This window comes from Euprymna scolopes, chromosome 34, assembly GCF_053919585.1.
Source record: "Euprymna scolopes isolate OS-2025 chromosome 34, ASM5391958v1, whole genome shotgun sequence".
Lineage (NCBI taxonomy): Eukaryota > Metazoa > Mollusca > Cephalopoda > Sepiida > Sepiolidae > Euprymna > Euprymna scolopes.
Genome location: NC_136515.1, coordinates 4,810,867 through 4,833,064, shown reverse-complemented (window position 1 = coordinate 4,833,064; position 22,198 = coordinate 4,810,867). Strand labels below are relative to the sequence as shown.

At 35.9% G+C, this 22,198-nt stretch overlaps 1 protein-coding gene across 3 annotated transcripts in view; it reads right to left on the bottom strand.

The window, feature by feature from the left end:
- The window catches only part of LOC145259101 (transient receptor potential-gamma protein-like), a 159,431-nt gene that overhangs the window by 42,128 nt on the left and 95,105 nt on the right, over positions 1-22,198 (bottom strand). For all 3 annotated transcript variants that reach the window (XM_080116756.1, XM_080116755.1, XM_080116757.1), the window contains exons 3-7: positions 17,231-17,625; positions 10,792-11,307; positions 9,021-9,255; positions 4,764-4,901; positions 1,803-1,942 (exon numbers count right to left, since the gene is read on the bottom strand). In XM_080116756.1, coding sequence (XP_079972882.1) covers positions 1,803-1,942; positions 4,764-4,901; positions 9,021-9,255; positions 10,792-11,307; positions 17,231-17,551 — 1,350 coding nt within the window. In that variant the 5' untranslated portion in view covers positions 17,552-17,625. The remainder of the gene's footprint in view (positions 1-1,802; positions 1,943-4,763; positions 4,902-9,020; positions 9,256-10,791; positions 11,308-17,230; positions 17,626-22,198) is intronic.

Here is a 22,198-nt window from a genome sequence, read left to right as displayed (position 1 = left end):
ACTGAGCTCCAATCCCACCCCCCATTAAATATTCCCAGCAAAAACTCGTCTACTTACAACCAATGTAAGGAATTTCCCTTCCTACCTCCATGTATTTAAAGTTAAGAAAAACTAACACAAGCAAAATTTCTTTCTGTATGTGGAATACAATACTAGAAAGCTATTTTCCCAGCCGACCACAGCATGGTTGTTTTCAAGTCCAATGTAAACAAGTTTTTTTTGGTGGTTCTCTTAAATAATCAAATTCTGCCTAGATTAAACCAGGGTCTGCAATTCTTATCTCACCATGACACAAGCCATTAACCATTGTACTTTATAACATCGTCGTTAGATTTTAATGCGGATCCAACATTGTGTATAAAAGTCTCGAAAAGAAACCATAATTAAAACCCAGCAGCATACAATTAATAACATTATGTATAAAACCAGTAATGATATTTGAAAATGCATCACAATACAATTTTATTCAGTGACGCTTATTCTGGCATCAAAGAATTTAAATTGCTAGTGTTTTTCCTGGAACAGTGTGAAAACGTTCTCTTGGGATTCCCGTTTCACAGCTACCTTTAATACAATATGTCGTTTTACTTCTTTCGTGGTCCTGGATGTGACCTTAAACTATATCTGATGGTGAGGCCCCAGCTTGCGGGCTTTGGGGAGTGTGGAGCCACCCTTTAATTGCCATTGCTCCCAGGTCCACTCTGACCCGGAGTGGTAGTACCTGTTAGGGTCCCAACTATGGGTTAAATAGAAACGGACTTGAAAACAACAGATATATTCTATTAAAAAAATCTTTTCTTCAAAATAACTGGATTCTGCATTACATAACCTGAAAAGGGTTGATATGCCATAAAAACAAACAACTACCCTAACCTCCTACTTTGGTGGCAGCTACTTTGTTTGTGAAAACTGCACCCAGGTAGTTGATATCTTCTACATTTCCAACATTTTGATATATTGAGGAGTGTGGAGCCACCCTTTAATTGCCATTGCTCCCAGGTCCACTCTGACCCGGAGTGATAGTACCTATTAGGGTCCCAACTATGGGTTAATAGAAACCGACTTGAAAATAAATATATTCTATTAAAAAATTATTCTTCTAAATCTTTAGATTCGGCATTAAATAACCTGAAAAGGGTTGATATGCCGTAAAACAAAAACAATCAACCAATCAATACAAACCTTTCTACCTGAGTATGCACACATGTCCATACCCACATTTAGGTAGAACTCGTACATTGATAATACCGAAAAGTTGATTCGTGGCTGGCAGTCAGTTATTAATGTCTATAGAAATGATACAAAATATATTTCTAATATTGAAAACAGCTTTATTGAGTTGTGTTTTTTTTTTTTTATTTTTTTTTTACTCATGTTCACCCCTAGCACGGCACATCGCCACTTGGACGTAAGGGGCTACTAATTGGGGTCATGCCTAGGAAAGATTAACAAGATGTTGGTTTATGTTACATTCAAATGTCTGCATATCAGTACAGTCAGGGAAGCAGGTAACAGGAAAGGAATTCCAAAGTCTAGCTGTTCAAGGGAAGAAACTATTAGAGTAGAAATCGTTCTGGCATTTAGGGACCTCAACACTGAAAGGGTGTGATTTTGTTTCTAAGAGGGTTTGTCCGGCATATGTACGTCGAGCGGGCACAATTAGGCTTTCATTATTTGGTGCCTGCGAACACTGCATGCTGTACAAAAAAAAGGTTTGTACTAATTTTTAATCACAGTCTCACACATCAATCTTTGATCTATCAAAATAATCCGATAACTTTGGAGAAGAGGAGAAAGTTTACCTGCAGCCAAGCCAAAAGTCTGAGAGTGAATGTTGCCATGTACAGGGAGTTGGTGACAAAGTCCATGATGTTCCACATATCATGGATGTATTCCAGGGCTCCTTGCATCCAGATCTGTTTTATTTCAGACCATATCAAACCTGGAAGAAATCAAAATAACACACATTACGTGAAAGTTAATTATTTCACCCCCCCTCCAAAAAAAAATCATTAAAGGGCGATAACTCTTGATACTAATCAAGTAGCATTATCCCTTTTAACTTTGACAGGGCCCCATAGTAGATTGAAGAAATAGAGAATAGTCTCAACTTTGAGAAAGTCTTTAGAGTGATAACGACACTCTACAAAAATTAATTTATACATCTTTAGAGCTTGAAACATTGATCATCGTCATCTTCTACGTTTATCCAACAAAGATGGGTTCATATAGGACATATTCATCCACAATACGGCCCCGTCGGTGGGGCATTAGAATACACCGACTGCCCCTCTGCAGAGGGTAAAAGTCCCTCAATGGGGGTCCTGGATATGACCTTAAACTATATCTGACGGTGAGGCCCCAGCTTGTGGGCTTTGGGGAGTGTGGAGCCACCCTTTAATTACCATTGCTCCCAGGTCCACTCTGACCCGGAGTGGTAGTACCTGTTAGGGTCCCAACTATGGGTTAAATAGAAACGGACGTGAAAACAACAAATATACTCTATTAAAAAAATTTTTCTTCCGAATCTTTGGGTTCGGCATTAAATAACCCGAAAAGGGTTGATATGCCGTAAAACAAAAACAAACAACCAAAAAATCATCCATAATACACAGCCAAATGTTTAGCCAGAATGAAGTCCGGCTGTATTGAGATCTTACTGGTAGGCTATCCAATTGTGAAGTAAACACGCTATAATAATATTTATTGAAAAAAACTGAGACTAGCAACATCACGTCTGTGAGAAAGAGATTACAAAGAAGAAGAAGAAAAGGTGGGGCTGATCAAATTATAGATATATTTCTGCACTTTGTCAAAAATTATCAAATGGTACAGATTCACCAACCCTATTATTTTTTTTCATGGAAAGCGCTCCAGACAAGGCATGAAGCCACTTGATATAAAATAAAAAAAGAAAAAAAAAAAGAAACAATACTACTTGGAGGTTAAAATCTTGCCAACGATAAATGTTTGATGGAATAGATTCCCACTCAGAAAACAGCAATTTTTTCCTCTTTGTCGGAAACATCGCTGGGCAAAATAAGGGCAGCACTGATTTCGGTTTCTTTTTATGTTAACAAATGAAACGAACGTGCGTGAAGTTCATCAATATCGATTACCGCCCCCCCCCTCCTACAACTCTTTTCTCACAACCTAAGATGAAGTATTACTGCCACATCTGGGGAGGTGCTGCTGTAAAAATTCTTCACTTCCTAGACAAAGGACAAATTGATATTGACATCTAATGAGTGATGGTTTCTTTGCTTGCCTACAGCCTTTTTCTCCGAGAAGAGGCATCGCCATTTTATTATTTCCATGGAAGATGCTCAACTAAGCTCCAATTTCTCCCCTGCCCTCTCTCTGCTAAACATTGACGTAATAGTTTCTGCTTCAAACAGACAGATACCAAATCTCCATTATTATTATTATTATTATCTCACTAGGAGTTTTCACACAGGTTATCATCAAAAGATTATCTTTGAGAACTGTTGCATAGGGATGGGGGTCGTATTTAAGATGACGGGTACATATTTTAAGATGGTGATGAGGGAGAGACAGAAGACATTTATACAGTTTCTTTTAACACAGGAGGAGAGATACATAACGATGAGGGGGACAAGGTTCATATTAAGGATGTTTCACACATTACCTTTCGCTGTTGAATGATGACGCAACACAGTTTTACAAAAACCTGATGATAACTTCTTTATTATCGGTTCGACCGGTCGAATGATGATGACGTCAAGGAATACAAATATCGTTCTACATGATTAAACGTTCTCCCTTCGCTTCTAAAGGGACCCTCCTGTGATCATGTCAGCTCTGTCCGACCAACTCTGCTGGTTGTTCGATCCGGACTCAACTGCCTCTGATCTTCAACTCCTAGCTGCTATACTGAGAATTCATTTTTGCTATGACGTCAGACGTGTGGTCTCAAAACGTGATCGACTCACGTGGCTTAAGCATACATTTCCAAAACACACTTCTGCAACAAAGAATTCTCGCTAACATATTTTTCAACTTAACTTATTTTTCAATATGCTTTTAAATTCTATTGTTCATTATTTTTTTTTAGCTGACCTTTTTAATTCACTTTCCATAAAAGGACGCACAATTAAATTCTTTTTACAAACAAAAAATATCTAAACTATTTTATATGGAATTTAACAATGTGAAGTTCTAACATTCCATTTTCTGAATCTATTTCTGAACCTTGCATACAAGGTTCGAATCTCGGTCTATCCTAATCTCATTTTCTACTTATCTAATCTTCTTACTTACAGGAAAAGGAAACAACCCTTTTACCTGTAACAGAACAACCTGTGACGTTCCCTGGAGTCTGAGTGACAAGTCTCCCCAGATGTCCGTTACTGTCCACCTTGCGATAACATTTGCAAATTAATTTGCGTTATCGCAACAGCTGTTTATCATTGATTTCACGTTAGTAGCGACCACTGGCGTTCACTGGAATTTGAGTGGCAATAAGCCTCCCCAAGGTCTCAGTCCTCATTCGCATTCAGCCAGTGAAGGTCTGCTTTCTGTCCTCGGTCTTTTCATCCTCCTTGACCATCCTTGATTATTTGGTGTGGTATCAGTTAATGGTGTCACTTTTTCTTTTTCATTAGCAGTAGTAGTAGCAGCAGCAGAAGCAACAGTAGTAGCAGCAGCAACAACAGTAGTAGCAGCAGTACTAATAGTAGTAGTATAATTTTTAGCCGCTGGTGACGAATTGTTAATGAAATCGTTGCAAATAAATTTCTTACCTATGACGTAACCAAGAATCATCAATTCTACGATGGTTGCTGGGCTTCCACGAAGTTCCGATATCTTTTTCTCTTCTTTCATTGGGAATAAGAAAAAAAATGGATTCTCTATTCTCTGCGATACCAAGATGAGAAGGACTGAAAAAGAAGAGGAGAGGCTCATTTTATTAATGGAACACGAAATATACTATTAGTCACTTTCTGCTCTTTATATCTCCCTTTCTCTCTCTAAAGAAAGAGTGTGCGTGTGAGAGAGAGAGAGAGAGAGAGAGAGAGAGAGACAGACAGACAGACAGACAGACAGACAGAAGCGAAAAAGATAGACATAGTATAAAAGAAATGACAAAGGATAATAGAAGTAGATAGAATCTTATTAGAAAAAATGTATGACTTAGTGAGTTAATTGCAAATTACGTAATTGTTGTCATAAACACACTTTTTTCAAGCACTATGGATCATCATCAACGTAAGTTAATGAAATGCAAAAATTCTGAGTGGTAGTTTAACTGTTGAACTTCATAAGTTTTCCAGCTTTACGACAATGATAGTACCATTACCCTTTAAACTAATTAAAATTAACAATAATCACTCTTCCATCCAGCATGCTTTGAATAGATCCGTCACATCCACTATTTGAAAAGGGGAATTTTTCCCCGAAATATAATAGATATGTCACAGACCACACAAGTAAGACATTTGCACGTCATACAATTGAATAAATATATGTGTATATAGGCATAAATGTATATACGTATTGATTTGTAAATTGTCACTTGTTTTCTTCTTTCCTCATCAACACCGACTACATCCCATTCCTTGCATTGTGATAGCCTTCTAAATCTCTACTACATATCTATCCCATACAATGCTTCAAGCAAACTACATGTCATTTTTAATTAACAATAAATATTTTTTAATCATCTACATCAGTGGTTCTCAACCTTTTTTTACTCATGGACTCCTTTTCCCTTCTTTTTATCTTGGTGAACCTCTTCATAACTATTGGTCATAAGACAATCTTCTATTTTTCACTAATATAAATTTTGAGGTTTTAATAATCAAAAGAAATATTATATAATTAAGATTTATTTTTAAATGAAAACTAATTTAATGCAAATAAAGTATTCTGCAACAACTATAATAATAATAAGTTTGTTATGTTTTACCTGTGGACCCACAGAAATGGTCCATGTGGACCCCGGTTGAGAACCCCTGATCTACATCATAAAGGGTTAAAGAAACTTCAAGTGGACTGATTTACAAAGTGTAACTCATTGTGAACCTATGATAGCAAGTAGGTTAACTAGATTAATATGCAGTTTGCAGATTTAAGCATGAAATATTTTATAATAAAACAGTTTTGAAACGAATAGTAAATATTTGACAATAAGGGATTTCAAAGTGATAACAACAATAGGTCGATGACAATAACAAATAGTGGCCTCATTTCTGAACGTCAAAGATGACGCAATTGTCTGAGTTCTGGAAAGATCAGAGTTCTGTAGAACCAAGAAAACAGTAGATTATATAGAGACAATGGGAATCGAATGAGCTAGTCAGAATCAGGAAGTGGAATACGACAGACATGGAATTATATAGTCTTCTAGATAATCTGAGATTCGGTTCTGAGAACTGAAGAGACAGTTATCAAATGTAATCACAAGTGAGATGATCCAGCGGTGCGACTCGACCCAACACCCGGAAAATAAACATACATCTGAAAGAACCAAACTCTGGGTGCTTACTTATTGGCTAAAATCAAAACCAAAACATATATCCAGCATTATTCATTACCATTTGAGCTAAGTTCAAACTTTAAAAATTAATGTAGTTAAACATATGTGTATTTGTGCATGCGCAGAAAGAACATGTTTAGTCGACTTACACCTACCAAGTTCTAGTTTTTTCAGTTTTGACTCCTTATCAATTATTTTTACCGGTTAAAAACCAAATCGATTGAATTTGTTCCACAGACCCGAATCCCTTATATATCAAGTTTCAAGTCTGTAGACCAAAAATTGACAGAAATTTGGTCCCTACCAAACTGCTCTGTCAATTTTTGGTATACAGAAAATAATGAATTATCAAATATATATGACTTGGATTTTACTCTCCAGCTTGGCATATGCTATTTAAAAAATGCAATTCATTCTGGAATATACCAGCATTCATTGGATTTTATAACTGTTCTTGTATTCTCATAATTTTAACTTGGAGTATCTTTTTGACACTATCATTTAAATTTTAATTTTCAAATTTATGTGCTGATAAGCAAAATTTATAATTACCCACATCTATTTTGCTAATTTCCTCTGATGAGATGAGCCATTCATTTAAATTCATGGATTAACTTTACTAATTATTTGTAATCCATTTATCAAACAATAAATTTGTTGTTATTCTACATAATTTAACTCAAAATTTCCACTTATACTAGCGAAGGTCCCCAGCATTGCCCAGGGTGTGGAGAGGTAAGAGTTGATACTCTTACCTCTCCACACCAGCAACAGAAATCCAAAAAAATTTGTTTTTTAAATGCTGTAAAAAAAAAAGTGAAAATAGCAGTGAGTACCCGTGCAAGCGCAAAAAAAAAATATATATATATATAGTTGGCAGGCAGGCTCGAACCTGTAACGTAGTTGAAGAAAAGAAAGTGAATAAAAGCCAACTGGTTAGACCTTGGGCCCACTGCGACATACGACATCGCTGGCATTTGAAATAAGGTTAGTCATTGCAAGTCATATGATGACTTTGCAAAAATCTCGACGAAAAAAGTGACCCCTCCTTGTAAAAAATGGTCCAGTTTACGGTGAAAGAATGAATGTGTTTGGCCAATTTTTGGATATTTGTTGGCCGAGAGATTGAGCTTTTAAACGATACTAATTTTGTCAGTGTTGGTTGCGCGTGTCAAAAAGTTTTAGTGAGACATACAAACATACACCCACACACACTAACAGATGTTTGAGATTTATGTAATAGATCATATTCTAGCAGAGGTATCTGGTGTTGCCCAGGTTTGGAGAGGTTTTATGGTAAGGCATTTAGCAATGGAGCCCTAAAAGAAAATTTAAAAATAAAAATTTAACTAATCCTATAAAAAACATGAAAATAGCAGCGAGTACCCGTGTGAGCGCAAAAAAAGAAAAAAAAATTAGGTGCAGTAGCCAGGCTCGAACCTGTAACGCGAAGAGGGAACAGAAGATGAAAAAAAGCCAACCGTTTTGCCTTCGCGCCCACCACGACAAACAACGTGTCGGGTTTCAAAATAAGGCTAGTAATGATTACTTTGCAAAAATGTAGACGAAAAAAGTGATCCCTCCTAGTAAAAAAACATAAGTAAAGTATAAATGTTTTGGGCCAAATTTTTGAATATTTGTCGACCGAGAGACTGAGCTTTCAAACGATACCAGTTTTGTCAGTGTTGATCGCATGTGTCAAAAGTTTTAGCGAGACATACAAACATATACACGCACTAACAGACGTTTGAGATTTATGTAATAGAAGATTATATATATATATATATATATATATATATATATATATATATATATATATAGGGAGAGAGAGAGAGCGAAAGAGAATGGGAGAGAGAGACAGAGAGAGGAAGAGTTAAAATGATGGAGGCGAGAGACGAGAGAAAGAGGGTAAGAGAGTAGAAAGAGAGTGAAGGAAGTAGAAAAAGAAAAAGAAAAAGAAGTACAAGAAAAAAAGAAAAAGGAAGAAAAAGGTAAAAAAAGAAAAAAGAAAAAGAAATAAAAGAAAAAGAAAAAGAAAAAGAAGTAAAAGAAAAAAAGAAAAAGGAAGAAAAAGGTAAAAAAAGAAAAAAAGAAAAAGAAATAAAAGAAAAAGAAAAAGAAGTAAAAGAAAAAAAGAAAAAGGAAGAAAAAGGTAAAAAAGAAAAAAAGAAAAAGAAAAAGAAAAAGAAAAAGAAAAAGGAAGAAAAAGGTAAAAAAGAAAAAAGAAAAAGAAATAAAAGAAAAAGAAAAAAGAAAAAGAAGTACAAGAAAAAAAGAAAAAGGAAGAAAAAGGTAAAAAAAGAAAAAAGAAAAAGAAATAAAAGAAAAAGAAAAAGTAAAAGAAAAAAGAAAAAGGAAGAAAAAGGTAAAAAAAGAAAAAAGAAAAAGAAATAAAAGAAAAAGAAAAAGAAAAAGAAGTACAAGAAAAAAAGAAAAAGGAAGAAAAAGGTAAAAAAAGAAAAAAAGAAAAAGAAATAAAAGAAAAAGAAAAAAGGAAAAGAAGGAAGAAAATAAAACTTACCTAAAAAGCTGAGATATGATGCAGAATGGAGTAAGAATTTGATAAATGGTTTTCGGCAGAGTTTTCCAAATCGGCTGTGAGGGGCAAGCATGTAAATTCCACTGAAGATTGGGAAACCGAAAATAATGGCAAAAGCGACCAACAATTGCTTCACAATTGGCTTACGACGGAAATTACCCAAACCTTCGTACCATTTGGCTGCCAGTAACTGCTGACAGTTGGGATGGGAGACAAACTGAAATATAAAAAAAAAAAAAAAAAAAAAAAAGAGGATCAGATCAATTTATAACCAATCTTTCTAATGTGTAACGTTCACTGATAAATAAACTGTCAAATAAATGAACCCCAGAAATTAAGGAATAACGCAAAAGCTTATGAAGAGTCACAGTCATCTAGTATTATATTTAATGTGAACTCAAATTTAAGGTTAGAACAAATTTGACGCGAGTTCAAATTTAAGGTTAGATCAAATTTAATTCATGTTCAAATTTGACGTGAGCTCCAATTTAAGGTTAAATCAAATTTAATTCAAGCTTAAATTTAAAATGGGCTCAAATTTAATATGAGTTAAAATTTGACATGATTTCAAATTTATGGATAGATTTAATATGAGCTCAAATTTGACGTGAGCTCAAATTTAAGATTAGATAAAATTTAGCATGAACTTAAATTTAATGTGAACTCAAATTTATAGTGAGCTCAAATTTAATGTTGCCCACACTGAGGATTGAACCTTCAACCTCCAGAAAAGTATAACTGAATTTTACCAAGTACTTTATCCACTATGCCACGGGCCCCTGCAAGCAATACTAAGAATACAATTGTGAATAAACTTCTACCCAGTCATGACTGAGGAAATGAGATTGTGCTACCCCTGTAGATTAACTAAAGGGTTCCATTCAAAATTCCGTGCAGATTCCCGAGTTTGGCAAAATACACCTGAAGATCAAAAGTTATATCGATTGAAACGTTGTGAAAATAAAACTCAAGATGAGAACAATAATCCAAATATAAATTATCAATCCTCATCTCAAAAATTCAGAAACTAAGTATGTTGTTCGGACAGCTGAAAAGGGAACGCTAAAATTGGTGGAACATTTGTTTCTAATGTTATTTTCATGCATATTCAATTTTGAATAATGAGCTTTTAAATGGTCTAAAGAAATTTTTGACACTAGAAAAATTCCAATTCCACGGTTTGTTTGGATCTTCAACTATGATGTCACGGCAAACATACAGCTTTGCTTTATATATAGACTAGCGAGCGGGAGAGGGATAAAAAAAAGCGGTAGTAGTGGCCGGGGGTGAGGATCAAAAGAACAGTAAACAGTTTGGGTGGATAGAGGTTTTACAAAAAGTAATAGGCAGGCAGGCTTGGAGCCGTAATACGAAGGAGGAAAAAAAAACTTTAGGTCTTAGCTGATGTGTCCATCGCGCAACCGGAAGTCGAGAGCGTTGAAATTAAGCATAGCCAATCCAACAGAGACGATGACTTGCGAAAATGTCGACGAAAAATCGACCCCTCCTTGTACAAAATTGCCCAGTTGAGGGTGAAGGAATGAATGTTTTGGGCCAAGTTTTCGATATTTGTCGTCCGAAGGATCGATCTTGAAAGCAATACAGATCTTGTGAGGATCCATCGTGCATGTCGAAAGTTTTTGTGAGACATGCAAACACACATTTTGCCTTTTCTATATTAGATATAGGGGGGGGCGAAAGCTTTGAAATTTGATTGACTCATATTTTGTATAATAGATAAAAGTGTACTTACTTTCTTTTGTTTATACTTAATTGCCAGCTTCATTCTACTTAGTTTCTTGAGTTCTTTTTCTTGATCCTGATCTGGGGGACGCGAATCATGATTCAAAATAATTTCCAATTCTTTTGAGCCCCGGATTTGATCCAGCAAGTCGACGGCAAACTCCTGACAGGTTATTCCAAGTTCTTCGTATTCCGTTCGGAATTCATTTTCCAGTTCGCTGAGATTTCGCAGTTCCCAACTCAACTCGAAGGCAGTAAGTATAGGATCTTTGCTGGACAAAGCAATTAGAGATGGACTGGCCAGTGCCCTGTAGGCGTTAATTCTGGCACGAGAATGTCCCAAGACATCGTCAATGCTCCCTCTTAAGCAATCATCACAGTGACAGGTCAAGTCGTGGGGTTTTGGGATTCGGTATCCGCGATCCAGCAACATTTTAATAATTTCATAGTTGTCGATGTGACCTGCTAGAATAATCGGCGTTATGTCGGTTGTAAATGTGTTTGAATGAAATTCTGTTTGAAGGTACTGCAAAAAATAAAAATGAAAGGAAACGAAAATAAAAACAAAAATAAAAATGAAGAAATGAAAATAAAAAATGAAAGATAAAACTAAAACAAAAATGAAAAAAAATTAACAAAAAAGTACAAATAAAAGAAAACGAAAAATAAAATGAAAAAAATGAAAAATAAAAAAAAATGAAGAAAAAAATGAAAAATTGAAAAAACGAAAAACGAAATTGAAAAAAAAAAATTGAAAAAAAAAAAACGAAATTAAAAAAAAATTGAAAAGAAATGAAACACAAAATTGAAAAAATGGAAATAAAAATTTTTTCATAAATTTTTTACCACTGAAACGTAAAGTTACTGAAAAGGGCCAGATTTACAGAGGTGGAAAGAGGCATCCTAAATGAGAAGTTGTATAGCAAGATGTTTGTTCACATTACATTTCAATTTTCATATGTTGGTATACCGAGGAAACAGGGAGGAATTCCAAAGGAAGCGAAGAAGTTACTAGAGAGTAGAAAGTTTTCCATTGAAGTGAAGGGTGAGATTTTGCTGCTAGTCAGATTGGTACATTTTATATTTAGTTGAGAGGTTACAAATGCAGTATGTTCATCAGGTTACAGTTCTATGAAAACACTTGTAAGCCAAACACTTTTTTTTTTTTACATGGAGGTCATCACTTATCAAGGCCCGGAAGCCACTCAGGGATAAGGGTTATTACGTGTACAGTAATCAATGAGATAGTATCGTAGTAATCGTTAGTATGGGAGATTTGATAAAGTGTCTTACTTAAGGGGGCGGTTCATCAGGAATTTGTTTATGTTGGACTTTAAGACATCCAAGTTGTAGTCAGGTGGGAAACAGGAAAACGGAACAGAGTTCCACAGGCGTGCAGTTCTAAGAAAGAAGCTTTGTTCATGGAATCTACGTTTTGATTTAGGCACAGATAAAGAGTGGGGAAAATTATTGACAGTGGTTTCAGCTAGATGGGTGTTTATCGTGAAAGATTGTCGAGGGGGGACCATAGATTGGAGCTCAGGCGAGCACTTGCTATGGAAATAACGATAAAATAAAGACAAGCTTGCAACGTCTCTTCTGTGGAAGAGAGGCTGCAGGGAAGAGAAAAGAGCATCCCCCACTAAGCCACAAAGTCTTTTTTGTACTCTTTCGAGGCAGGATAGGCTGTTTTTAGCAACTCCTGCCCAGATGTGGCAGCAGTACTCCATCCTTGGACGTACTTGGCTTTTATATAGATAGAGAATTACATCAGCAGTGAGATATCTTCTGGAGCGGTAGAAGGATCCTACCATTATCCCAGCAACCTTGGCAACAGACTTGATTTGTGTTCTATTTCAGATTAGGAGTAATGGTCAAACCCAGAAGCTTGTCAAATCATGGAGCCTCCCAAAGACGAGAGCCATCCATTTCAATTGATGTGGATCAGAGCGTTGATGGTGTAAAGATAGGAGCTTGATTTTAGATGCATTAAAGGTAACCAGCCACCTCTTCCCCCACTGTACCATGCAGTCAAGATCAGAGGAGAGAGAATCAGAGAGAACTTTGTCATTTCCGATACAACATTGTGATGAGGAACACTAAGGCGAGCATGAGAGGAATTGATAAAGATGGATTTGAGAAAACGAGGGATAAATAAAGGCCTGGTCAGAGATATGGTTAGTTTGGAAGTCAATTTCTGAAAAGCTATCAAACAGATGCCAGCATGTAAAACGGATGTGAAACTGAATGTGATGATGAGAAAGAATGGCTACAGAACAGTTGAGGTAGCAGGGTCAGTTGGCAGAGGGAGGGCAAGGAAGACATAGGAGGAAGTGGTAAGAGAAAGAGGGATAAATAAAGACTTGGCCAGAGATAGTCAGTGGATGTCAGTTTTTTTGTTTTTTTTAATCGGACAACACATGCAAGCATATAAAATAGATATTATGATGATGATGATGAGGAGGAGGATGATGATGATGAGGAGGAGGAGGGGGAGAAAGATAAATTTGAGAAAAATAGTGATCTGGTCAGATATAGGTTAATCTGGGAGTCAATTTCTTAAAGCTGTCCAACACATGCCAGCTTGTTGATGTTAAACAAAAAAATATGATGATGAGAGTGTTTGCATTAGTAGGCGTAGATCAGTTGAGGTAGCAGGTTCATTTGACAGAGGAAGGCCAAGAACAACGTGAGAGGAAGTGATAAGAGAAATGGGGATAAATAAAGACCTGGCCAGAGATAGGTTAGTTGGGAAGTCAATTTCTAAAAGCTGGACAACACATGCCAGCATGTAAAACGGGCATAAACTGACGACGATGATGATTATCATGACGACGATGATGATGACTATGATAATGATGATGATGGCTATGATGATGATGATGCCTATGATAATGGTGATGATGATTCACTAATTTTTCGAAAGGGGTTCACCTGAATCCAGAATAGGGATTTGTCTTCTGTAGTCTCATGGGAAGCGAACAAAATATTTGGGAAAGGGGGTTAGGGTAAGAGTTTAGGGTGTGGATTACGATCAGCATGGTACGTCTACATGAAAAATCCAAATTTAAGTAAAATCTGGAGGCAAAAAAAGAAAAAGAAAGAAAAAAGAGCTACATGTTCCCTAGATGAAGATATAACAGGAAGAGTTGTGGGTCGAGGTGAAAAAAGGAAAATCTCTGAATATAGTCTTAGAAGTTTAGGATTAGAGTTTTGAAGGATTTTTCCTTATAAGGCTGAGCTTCTGCGGCGGGTGGTGATGGGTGCCCATCTTTGATGATGTCATAGTAGATTTACTGAGATCTGGGATCACATCCCAAAGCATGTTAGGTGGTTTAAACATTCATGAAGCATAAATTTTGATTTGTCAAGAAGAGGCGAATATAATATTTAGATATACTAGTTAGGGTTAGAATTTAGGGTTAAGATTTAGGGTGTGGCTTACGGTTACCATAGTACATTTCCATGTAACGGTCAAAATTAGAGCAAAATTTCAGTTGGGGGGGGGTCCCTAAACCCCAAAGCCATCAATGTCTGGACTATTGTTGATCCTCTGAGACACCCCTACCAGGAAATGCCGATGGGGCTGTCCACATATTTTTTATAGGCGAAAGTCTCTTCCTATAGAGCGTTAGCTCCTCCAAATCCCACTTTCCTTAACCTTGTATTACATTTTCCCACTATGGAAGGAAAATAAAGGAATATTCCCATGCAAATTCGAGTAATGTGACGTCACATAGACAGGAAAACGCTGGCGATGATGTGGCAAATAAGCAGAGGAGATCTTTCTATCTTTCCATTAAATTGCCAGAGAGAGAGAGAGAGAGAGAGAGAGAGAGAGAGAGAGAGAGAGAGAGAGAGAGAGAAAACAGTTATGAGCTGCTCGTCCCACACGTAGAAAAGGGTGTTTATATATATATATACACAGTGGCGCCAAAAAGGAAGTTTGCGCTTGTCATTTTTTTCAAAAACCGCAAATTTAAGCTAAATTGAATGTAACTGTTTAGACAAACTATACTTCATTTGATTGGTCTTTTATTCCTCTATAATTTTACCTGTTCCTATTTGACTTTTAATTGAAGTGTCTTAGTGTTTACGTTAATTAAAAAAAAAAAATTAACATGATTTGCATGGAGAGAAATGATATGAGAATGAAATGACGCATAACACTTAAAAACAAGTTTAGATCTGATGACCTCAGAGGAAAATTAAATCTGGACAGTATAGGGAAAGGTGTTCAACAAAAACAGGAGACTTTAATGGTATGGACACATCGAAACAATGGTTTAAAGTTCTTGGTATGACCACCTACGCTCAACGGTCTCAGAGCTATAATGCGCGTGGTTGGTTGTATTTTGCTAAAAAGAGGCGTGGCCATTTCGCCAATTTCGCTATAAGTGGCAAATGTGTTACCAAGAAAACATTGATCAGTGATCCTCAATTAGTTGATTTCAGAAGAGTTTTGCTCTGGACATAAAAGTGTATACATTAACCTGTTACTCTAGGAAAAATGGATGACTTTCTTTTTTAAGGAAATCGCTCTACAAGCCTGCAGTTTTTAGAAATCACTCCAGACAAGACATGAAGCTACTTAGTGTAAGGAGTTAAAAAGAACGAAAGATGACTAGCACAAAGACAGCAGATTCTACTGACTTTAGTTTTGAAAAGAACAAGACTCTCTATCTATATAAGAGCCAGGTACGTCCAAGGATGGAATATTGTTGCCACATCTGGGCAGGAGCTGCTAGAAAGGACTTGGCCTGCCTTGATAGAGTTCAAAATAGACTTCGTAGCCTCGTAGGAGATGTCCTTTTCTCTTCCTTGCAACCTTTATCTCACAGAAGAGATGTTGCGAGTTTGTCTCTGATGTATCGTTATTTTCATGGAAAGTGTTCGACTGAGCTTCAATCTATGGTCCCCCCTCACCAAACTTTTACAAGAAACACTCGTCTAGCTGTAAACACTATCAATAATTCCCCCCACTCTTTATCTGTGCCTAAACCTAAACGTAGATTCCATGAACAAAGCTTTTTTCTTAGAACTGCACGCCTGTGGAATTGTCTTCCGTTTTCCTGCTTTCCGGCTGACTACAATATGGTTGTGTTCAAGTCTAACGTAAATAAGTTCTTGATGAGCCGTTCCATATAAGTTATCAACTTTACCAAATTTTCATTACTAATGATTACTATAATGTCCAATTTCTACTGTACACTCTTTAACCCTTATCCTTGAGTGGCCTCTTGGCCTTGATAATGTGGTGATGCCTATGTAAAAAAAAAAAAAAAAAAAAAAGATTTGGTTTAGTTTGGTTGTTTTTTTTTTTAATGACATATTAGCTCTTTTCGGGTTATCAAATGCAGAATCCAGTGATTTTAGAAAAAAATGTATTTTTTTTTTAAATTTCAAATATTTTTATATGTTCAAATATTTTTATATGTTCAAATATTTTTTTTTAATATTTCAAATATTTTTATATGTTCAAATATTTTTATATGTTCAAATATTTTTATATGTTCAAATATTTTTTAAAATTTCAAATATTTTTATATGTTCAAATATTTTTATATGTTCAAATATTTTTATATGTTCAAATATTTTTATATGTTCAAATATTTTTTAAAATTTCAAATATTTTTATATGTTCAAATATTTTTATATGTTCAAATATTTTTATATGTTCAAATATTTTTATATGTTCAAATATTTTTATATGTTCAAATATTTTTATATGTTCAAATATTTATTCATTGTTTTTGATTTGGTTGTTTTGTAGAGGAAAATTCTTCCATTTTTTTTTTTTTTTTTTACTTTGCAGAACATAATTCCCCCCACTCATTATCTGTGCCTGAACCTAAATGTATATTCCATGAGCAAAGCTTCTTTCTTAGAACTGCACGCCCGTGGAATTGTCTTCCGTTTTCCTACTTTTCAAGCTGACTACAATATGGTTGTCTTCAAGTCTAACGTAAACAAGTTCTTGATGAGCAGTCCCACTTAAGTTAACAAATTTACCGAATTTCCATTACTAACGATTACTAAACTGTCCAATTTCTACTGTACACTCTTTAACCCTTATCCTCGAGTGGCCTCTTGGCCTTGATAAGTGGTGATGCCTATGTAAAAAAAAACAAAAAAAAAACATGATTGAGTTCTTGCAAAAGAAAAAGAAAAGGAAAACAATAACATGTTTGGTGCACTTTAGGTCAGGAAACCATTATCTTCAGACAGCCTAACCAGACTATAAGTGCAAGGAAAAGGTCAGCAAGAAGAAGTTCTTGAAAAGAAGCTACTGTGAGAGGAAGATGATGATGATGATGATGATGATGATGATGATGATGATGATGATGATTCAGTTGAAACCTGAATACATTTAAACAATCTTTAGAGTGTATTCCCGGACAATGCCGGATTCATATGTTAGTTTTAGATAAGCAAAAAAAATTCCTCACATCTTCCCCAAATTTTTTCAGTTGATGCGTCAAAATCATTTCAACAGCATCCACATACTCTTCTCGGATGGCGTGAAGAAGCGAGTCCTCGAGGTCGACATCGTTGTCAAGAAGGAGGCTGACCAAGTCATCGTTTTCGTTTTCAATGGCGATCACCAAACTTGATCGTCCGAGTGAGTCCTTGCAACTTTTATCAATGAACCTTTCTTTGGCTTCGGCGAGGGCCTGTCTAACTGAAGCCACATCTCCTCTCGCGACGGAACCAAGGAACTGGCGCTCCTCATTATTTAGTTCCTTCTTTTTTCCTTTTTTGGCATCCATGTTTTTTTATCACTTTAAAGAACTGCTTTTTTCAATGTTTCTTCTTCAGCTTTGTTCATATTCAACTTCCATCCCTGAAAAATAAAATAATAATAATAATAATGATAATAATAGAATCCATGGAAATTCCGAGGTTTTGTATTAAGTTTTTAATAAAATCGTAATTTAGTAGATTTTTACAGATAGTAATAATAATTTGATATATTCGAAGTTTATTCTGCATCTTTTTAGAGAATTGTCAATTATAAGATTAAAATATTCAGGGGAAATAACTCTTAGATATTTCTGAGTTATCTCCCGTGACCTATTTTTATTTATTTATTTTTTTTTATTACATTTTCACCCCAAACAAGGCAAATTGCCACTTTGGTGTAGGGGGCTACTATCAGGGGCAACAACTACTGGGGTACTATGTAGGGATTTGGGCAGCAAGGTGTCGGTTCACGTTACACTTGAACTTCTGCACGTCAGTACTGTTGGGGAAGCAGGGACCTGGAATGGAATTCCAGAGTCTTGCGGTTCTGGGGAAGAAACTATTGGAGTAAATTTGTTTTGATTTAGCATGGGTTAATTTTGAAAATTAGATTTTAATTAATATATTCTTTTGCTTCGTATTTTATACTAGTTACTAAGATCACAATTATCTTTAAAAAAAAAAAATAAACAAAAAAAATAAAAAAGCAGAAACCGTGGAAATTCCACGGTAGCTGAAAAATTTTCAAGCACAGTATAAATAAAATGAATAAAAAATAAAATAAAACTATTTCTTTTATTTATACAACAGATTTAAAACAATTTTTTTAGAAAATTCTTTTTTAACCTTATAAAGTTTTAAAAATTTGATTTAAAATAATTTTTTTCAATGAAAACTCAACACAACACATTGTTTTTTTTGTTGTTTTTTTTTCTGAATAGTTTTTTATATAAATTATATAAGAACAGATAACAATTCACTTGTACATTTTTTTAAATTTTAAAACGAAACTATAATAAAATCTTACAGTCTCTTCTCAACATGCCTTTTTTTAAATTACAAAATAGAAAAGCCAATTTGAAATCGTAAACAGACAGCCATGTTTTTCTTTTTTGGAAATGGTTTTAATGATTTCTAACTGATAAAGAGCGACTATAAAGGGAGATAATTCATTTCTCATTAATGTTTGCGATGATGATGGTTTTTGTGACACTGGACATATGGACAAGTAAATTTATATTTAGATAATAATAATAATAATAATAATAATAATAATAATAATAATAATAATAATGATGATGATGATGAGGAGGAGGAGGAGGGGGGCCTAGGGGAACAAGACACATAAATACTTGACAGTTCTGGAAGCAGACACCATCAAAACTACAGAAATAAAAGAGAGAATTGGAAATGAATACCTCAAGAGAACAAGAAAACTTACAGAAACCTAATAAAAAGATATAAATACATTAGTATCACTAATAAGATACTCAGGACCATTCATAAAGTCGACCAAAGAAGAACTGAGACAGCTTGATAAGACCAGGAAACTCATGACCATGCACAATGCACTACGTCCAAAGGACGATGTTGACGGACTTTATGTGAAAAAAAAAAAAAGAAGGCAGGAGAGGACTAGTTTGCATAGAAGACTGTGAGCACCAAAAATAGAATTTAGAAAATACATAAGGCAAAACACTGAAAGGATAATCATGGCAGCGAGAGAAACTGAAAAAAATCCGACAAAACAGAAAACAGAGGGGGATAAAAATGGGAATAAAAATAACTACATAAGGATGACAAAAGATGAAAATAATGAAAACACTTGGACATGGATGCGAAAAGGACACATAAGACGAGAAACTAAATCCCCAATATCTGCAGTACAAGATAACTCAATAAGAAACAACCACATCAAAGCAAAGATCGATAAAACACAAGAAAACAGTAAATACACATTCTGTGGACAAAGAGACAAAACAATAAACCATATAGAAGTGAATGCAGCCAAAAAGAAATACAAGAACAGACACAACCAAGCGGGAAAGGCAGTACACTGGGAATTTGCTGCCCAAATCCCAACATAGTGCCCCAGTAGTTGCTGCCCCTGATAGTAGCCCCCTACACCAAAGTGGCAATGTGCCTTGTTTGGGGTGAAAATGTAATAAAAAAATTTTTTTTTAATTATGCAAACAACTGCATCTCGAATGCACAGGCACGTGATACAAATATAAGCCGGCAACAGTACTTGAAAATAAGAATCATAAAATCCTATGGAACATGGACATACAAACTGATAAACCCATCCAAGCAAGAAGACCAGATGTTGTAATAATTAACAACAAAGAAAAGTCCTGTAGAATCGTGGACTTTGCTGTTCCAGCTGACCAAAGGGATGAATAGCAAAGAGAAGGAGAAACGGAGCTGACCAAAGGGTGAATATCAAAGAGAAGGAGAAACGGAGCTGACCAAAGGGATGAATATCAAAGAGAATGAGAAACGGAGCTGACCAAAGGGTGAATATCAAAGAGAAGGAGAAACGGAGCTGACCAAAGGGATGAATATCAAAGAGAAGGAGAAACGGAGCTGACCAAAGGGTGAATATCAAAGAGAAGGAGAAACGGAGCTGACCAAAGGGTGAATATCAAAGAGAAGAAGAAACGGAGCTGACCAAAGGGTGAATATCAAAGAGAAGGAGAAACGGAGCTGACCAAAGGGTGAATATCAAAGAGAAGAAGAAACGGAGCTGACAAAAGGGGTGAATATCAAAGAGAAGGAGAAACGGAGCTGACCAAAGGGTGAATATCAAAGAGAAGAAGAAACGGAGCTGACAAAAAGGGTGAATATCAAAGAGAAGAAGAAACGGAGCTGACCAAAGGGTGAATATCAAAGAGAAGAAGAAACGGAGCTGACAAAAGGGTGAATATCAAAGAGAAGAAGAAACGGAGCTGACAAAAGGGTGAATATCAAAGAGAAGAAGAAACGGAGCTGACAAAAGGGTGAATATCAAAGAGAAGAAGAAACGGAGCTGACAAAAGGGTGAATATCAAAGAGAAGAAGAAACGGAGCTGACAAAAAGGGTGAATATCAAAGAGAAGAAGAAACGGAGCTGACAAAAAGGGTGAATATCAAAGAGAAGAAGAAACGGAGCTGACCAAAGGGTGAATATCAAAGAGAAGAAGAAACGGAGCTGACAAAAGGGTGAATATCAAAGAGAAGAAGAAACGGAGCTGACAAAAGGGTGAATATCAAAGAGAAGAAGAAACGGAGCTGACAAAAGGGTGAATATCAAAGAGAAGAAGAAACGGAGCTGACAAAAGGGGTGAATATCAAAGAGAAGAAGAAACGGAGCTGACCAAAGGGTGAATATCAAAGAGAAGAAGAAACGGAGCTGACCAAAGGGTGAATATCAAAGAGAAGAAGAAACGGAGCTGACAAAAGGGTGAATATCAAAGAGAAGAAGAAACGGAGCTGACAAAAGGGTGAATATCAAAGAGAAGAAGAAACGGAGCTGACAAAAGGGTGAATATCAAAGAGAAGAAGAAACGGAGCTGACAAAAAGGGTGAATATCAAAGAGAAGAAGAAACGGAGCTGACCAAAGGGTGAATATCAAAGAGAAGAAGAAACGGAGCTGACAAAAGGGTGAATATCAAAGAGAAGAAGAAACGGAGCTGACAAAAGGGTGAATATCAAAGAGAAGAAGAAACGGAGCTGACAAAAGGGTGAATATCAAAGAGAAGAAGAAACGGAGCTGACCAAAGGGTGAATATCAAAGAGAAGAAGAAACGGAGCTGACCAAAGGGTGAATATCAAAGAGAAGAAGAAACGGAGCTGACAAAAGGGGTGAATATCAAAGAGAAGAAGAAACGGAGCTGACCAAAGGGTGAATATCAAAGAGAAGAAGAAACGGAGCTGACAAAAGGGGTGAATATCAAAGAGAAGAAGAAACGGAGCTGACAAAAGGGGTGAATATCAAAGAGAAGAAGAAACGGAGCTGACAAAAGGGGTGAATATCAAAGAGAAGAAGAAACGGAGCTGACCAAAGGGTGAATATCAAAGAGAAGAAGAAACGGAGCTGACAAAAGGGTGAATATCAAAGAGAAGAAGAAACGGAGCTGACAAAAGGGTGAATATCAAAGAGAAGAAGAAACGGAGCTGACAAAAGGGTGAATATCAAAGAGAAGAAGAAACGGAGCTGACAAAAGGGTGAATATCAAAGAGAAGAAGAAACGGAGCTGACAAAAAGGGTGAATATCAAAGAGAAGAAGAAACGGAGCTGACCAAAGGGTGAATATCAAAGAGAAGAAGAAACGGAGCTGACAAAAGGGTGAATATCAAAGAGAAGAAGAAACGGAGCTGACAAAAGGGTGAATATCAAAGAGAAGAAGAAACGGAGCTGACAAAAGGGTGAATATCAAAGAGAAGAAGAAACGGAGCTGACAAAAGGGGTGAATATCAAAGAGAAGAAGAAACGGAGCTGACCAAAGGGTGAATATCAAAGAGAAGAAGAAACGGAGCTGACCAAAGGGTGAATATCAAAGAGAAGAAGAAACGGAGCTGACAAAAGGGGTGAATATCAAAGAGAAGAAGAAACGGAGCTGACAAAAGGGGTGAATATCAAAGAGAAGAAGAAACGGAGCTGACCAAAGGGTGAATATCAAAGAGAAGAAGA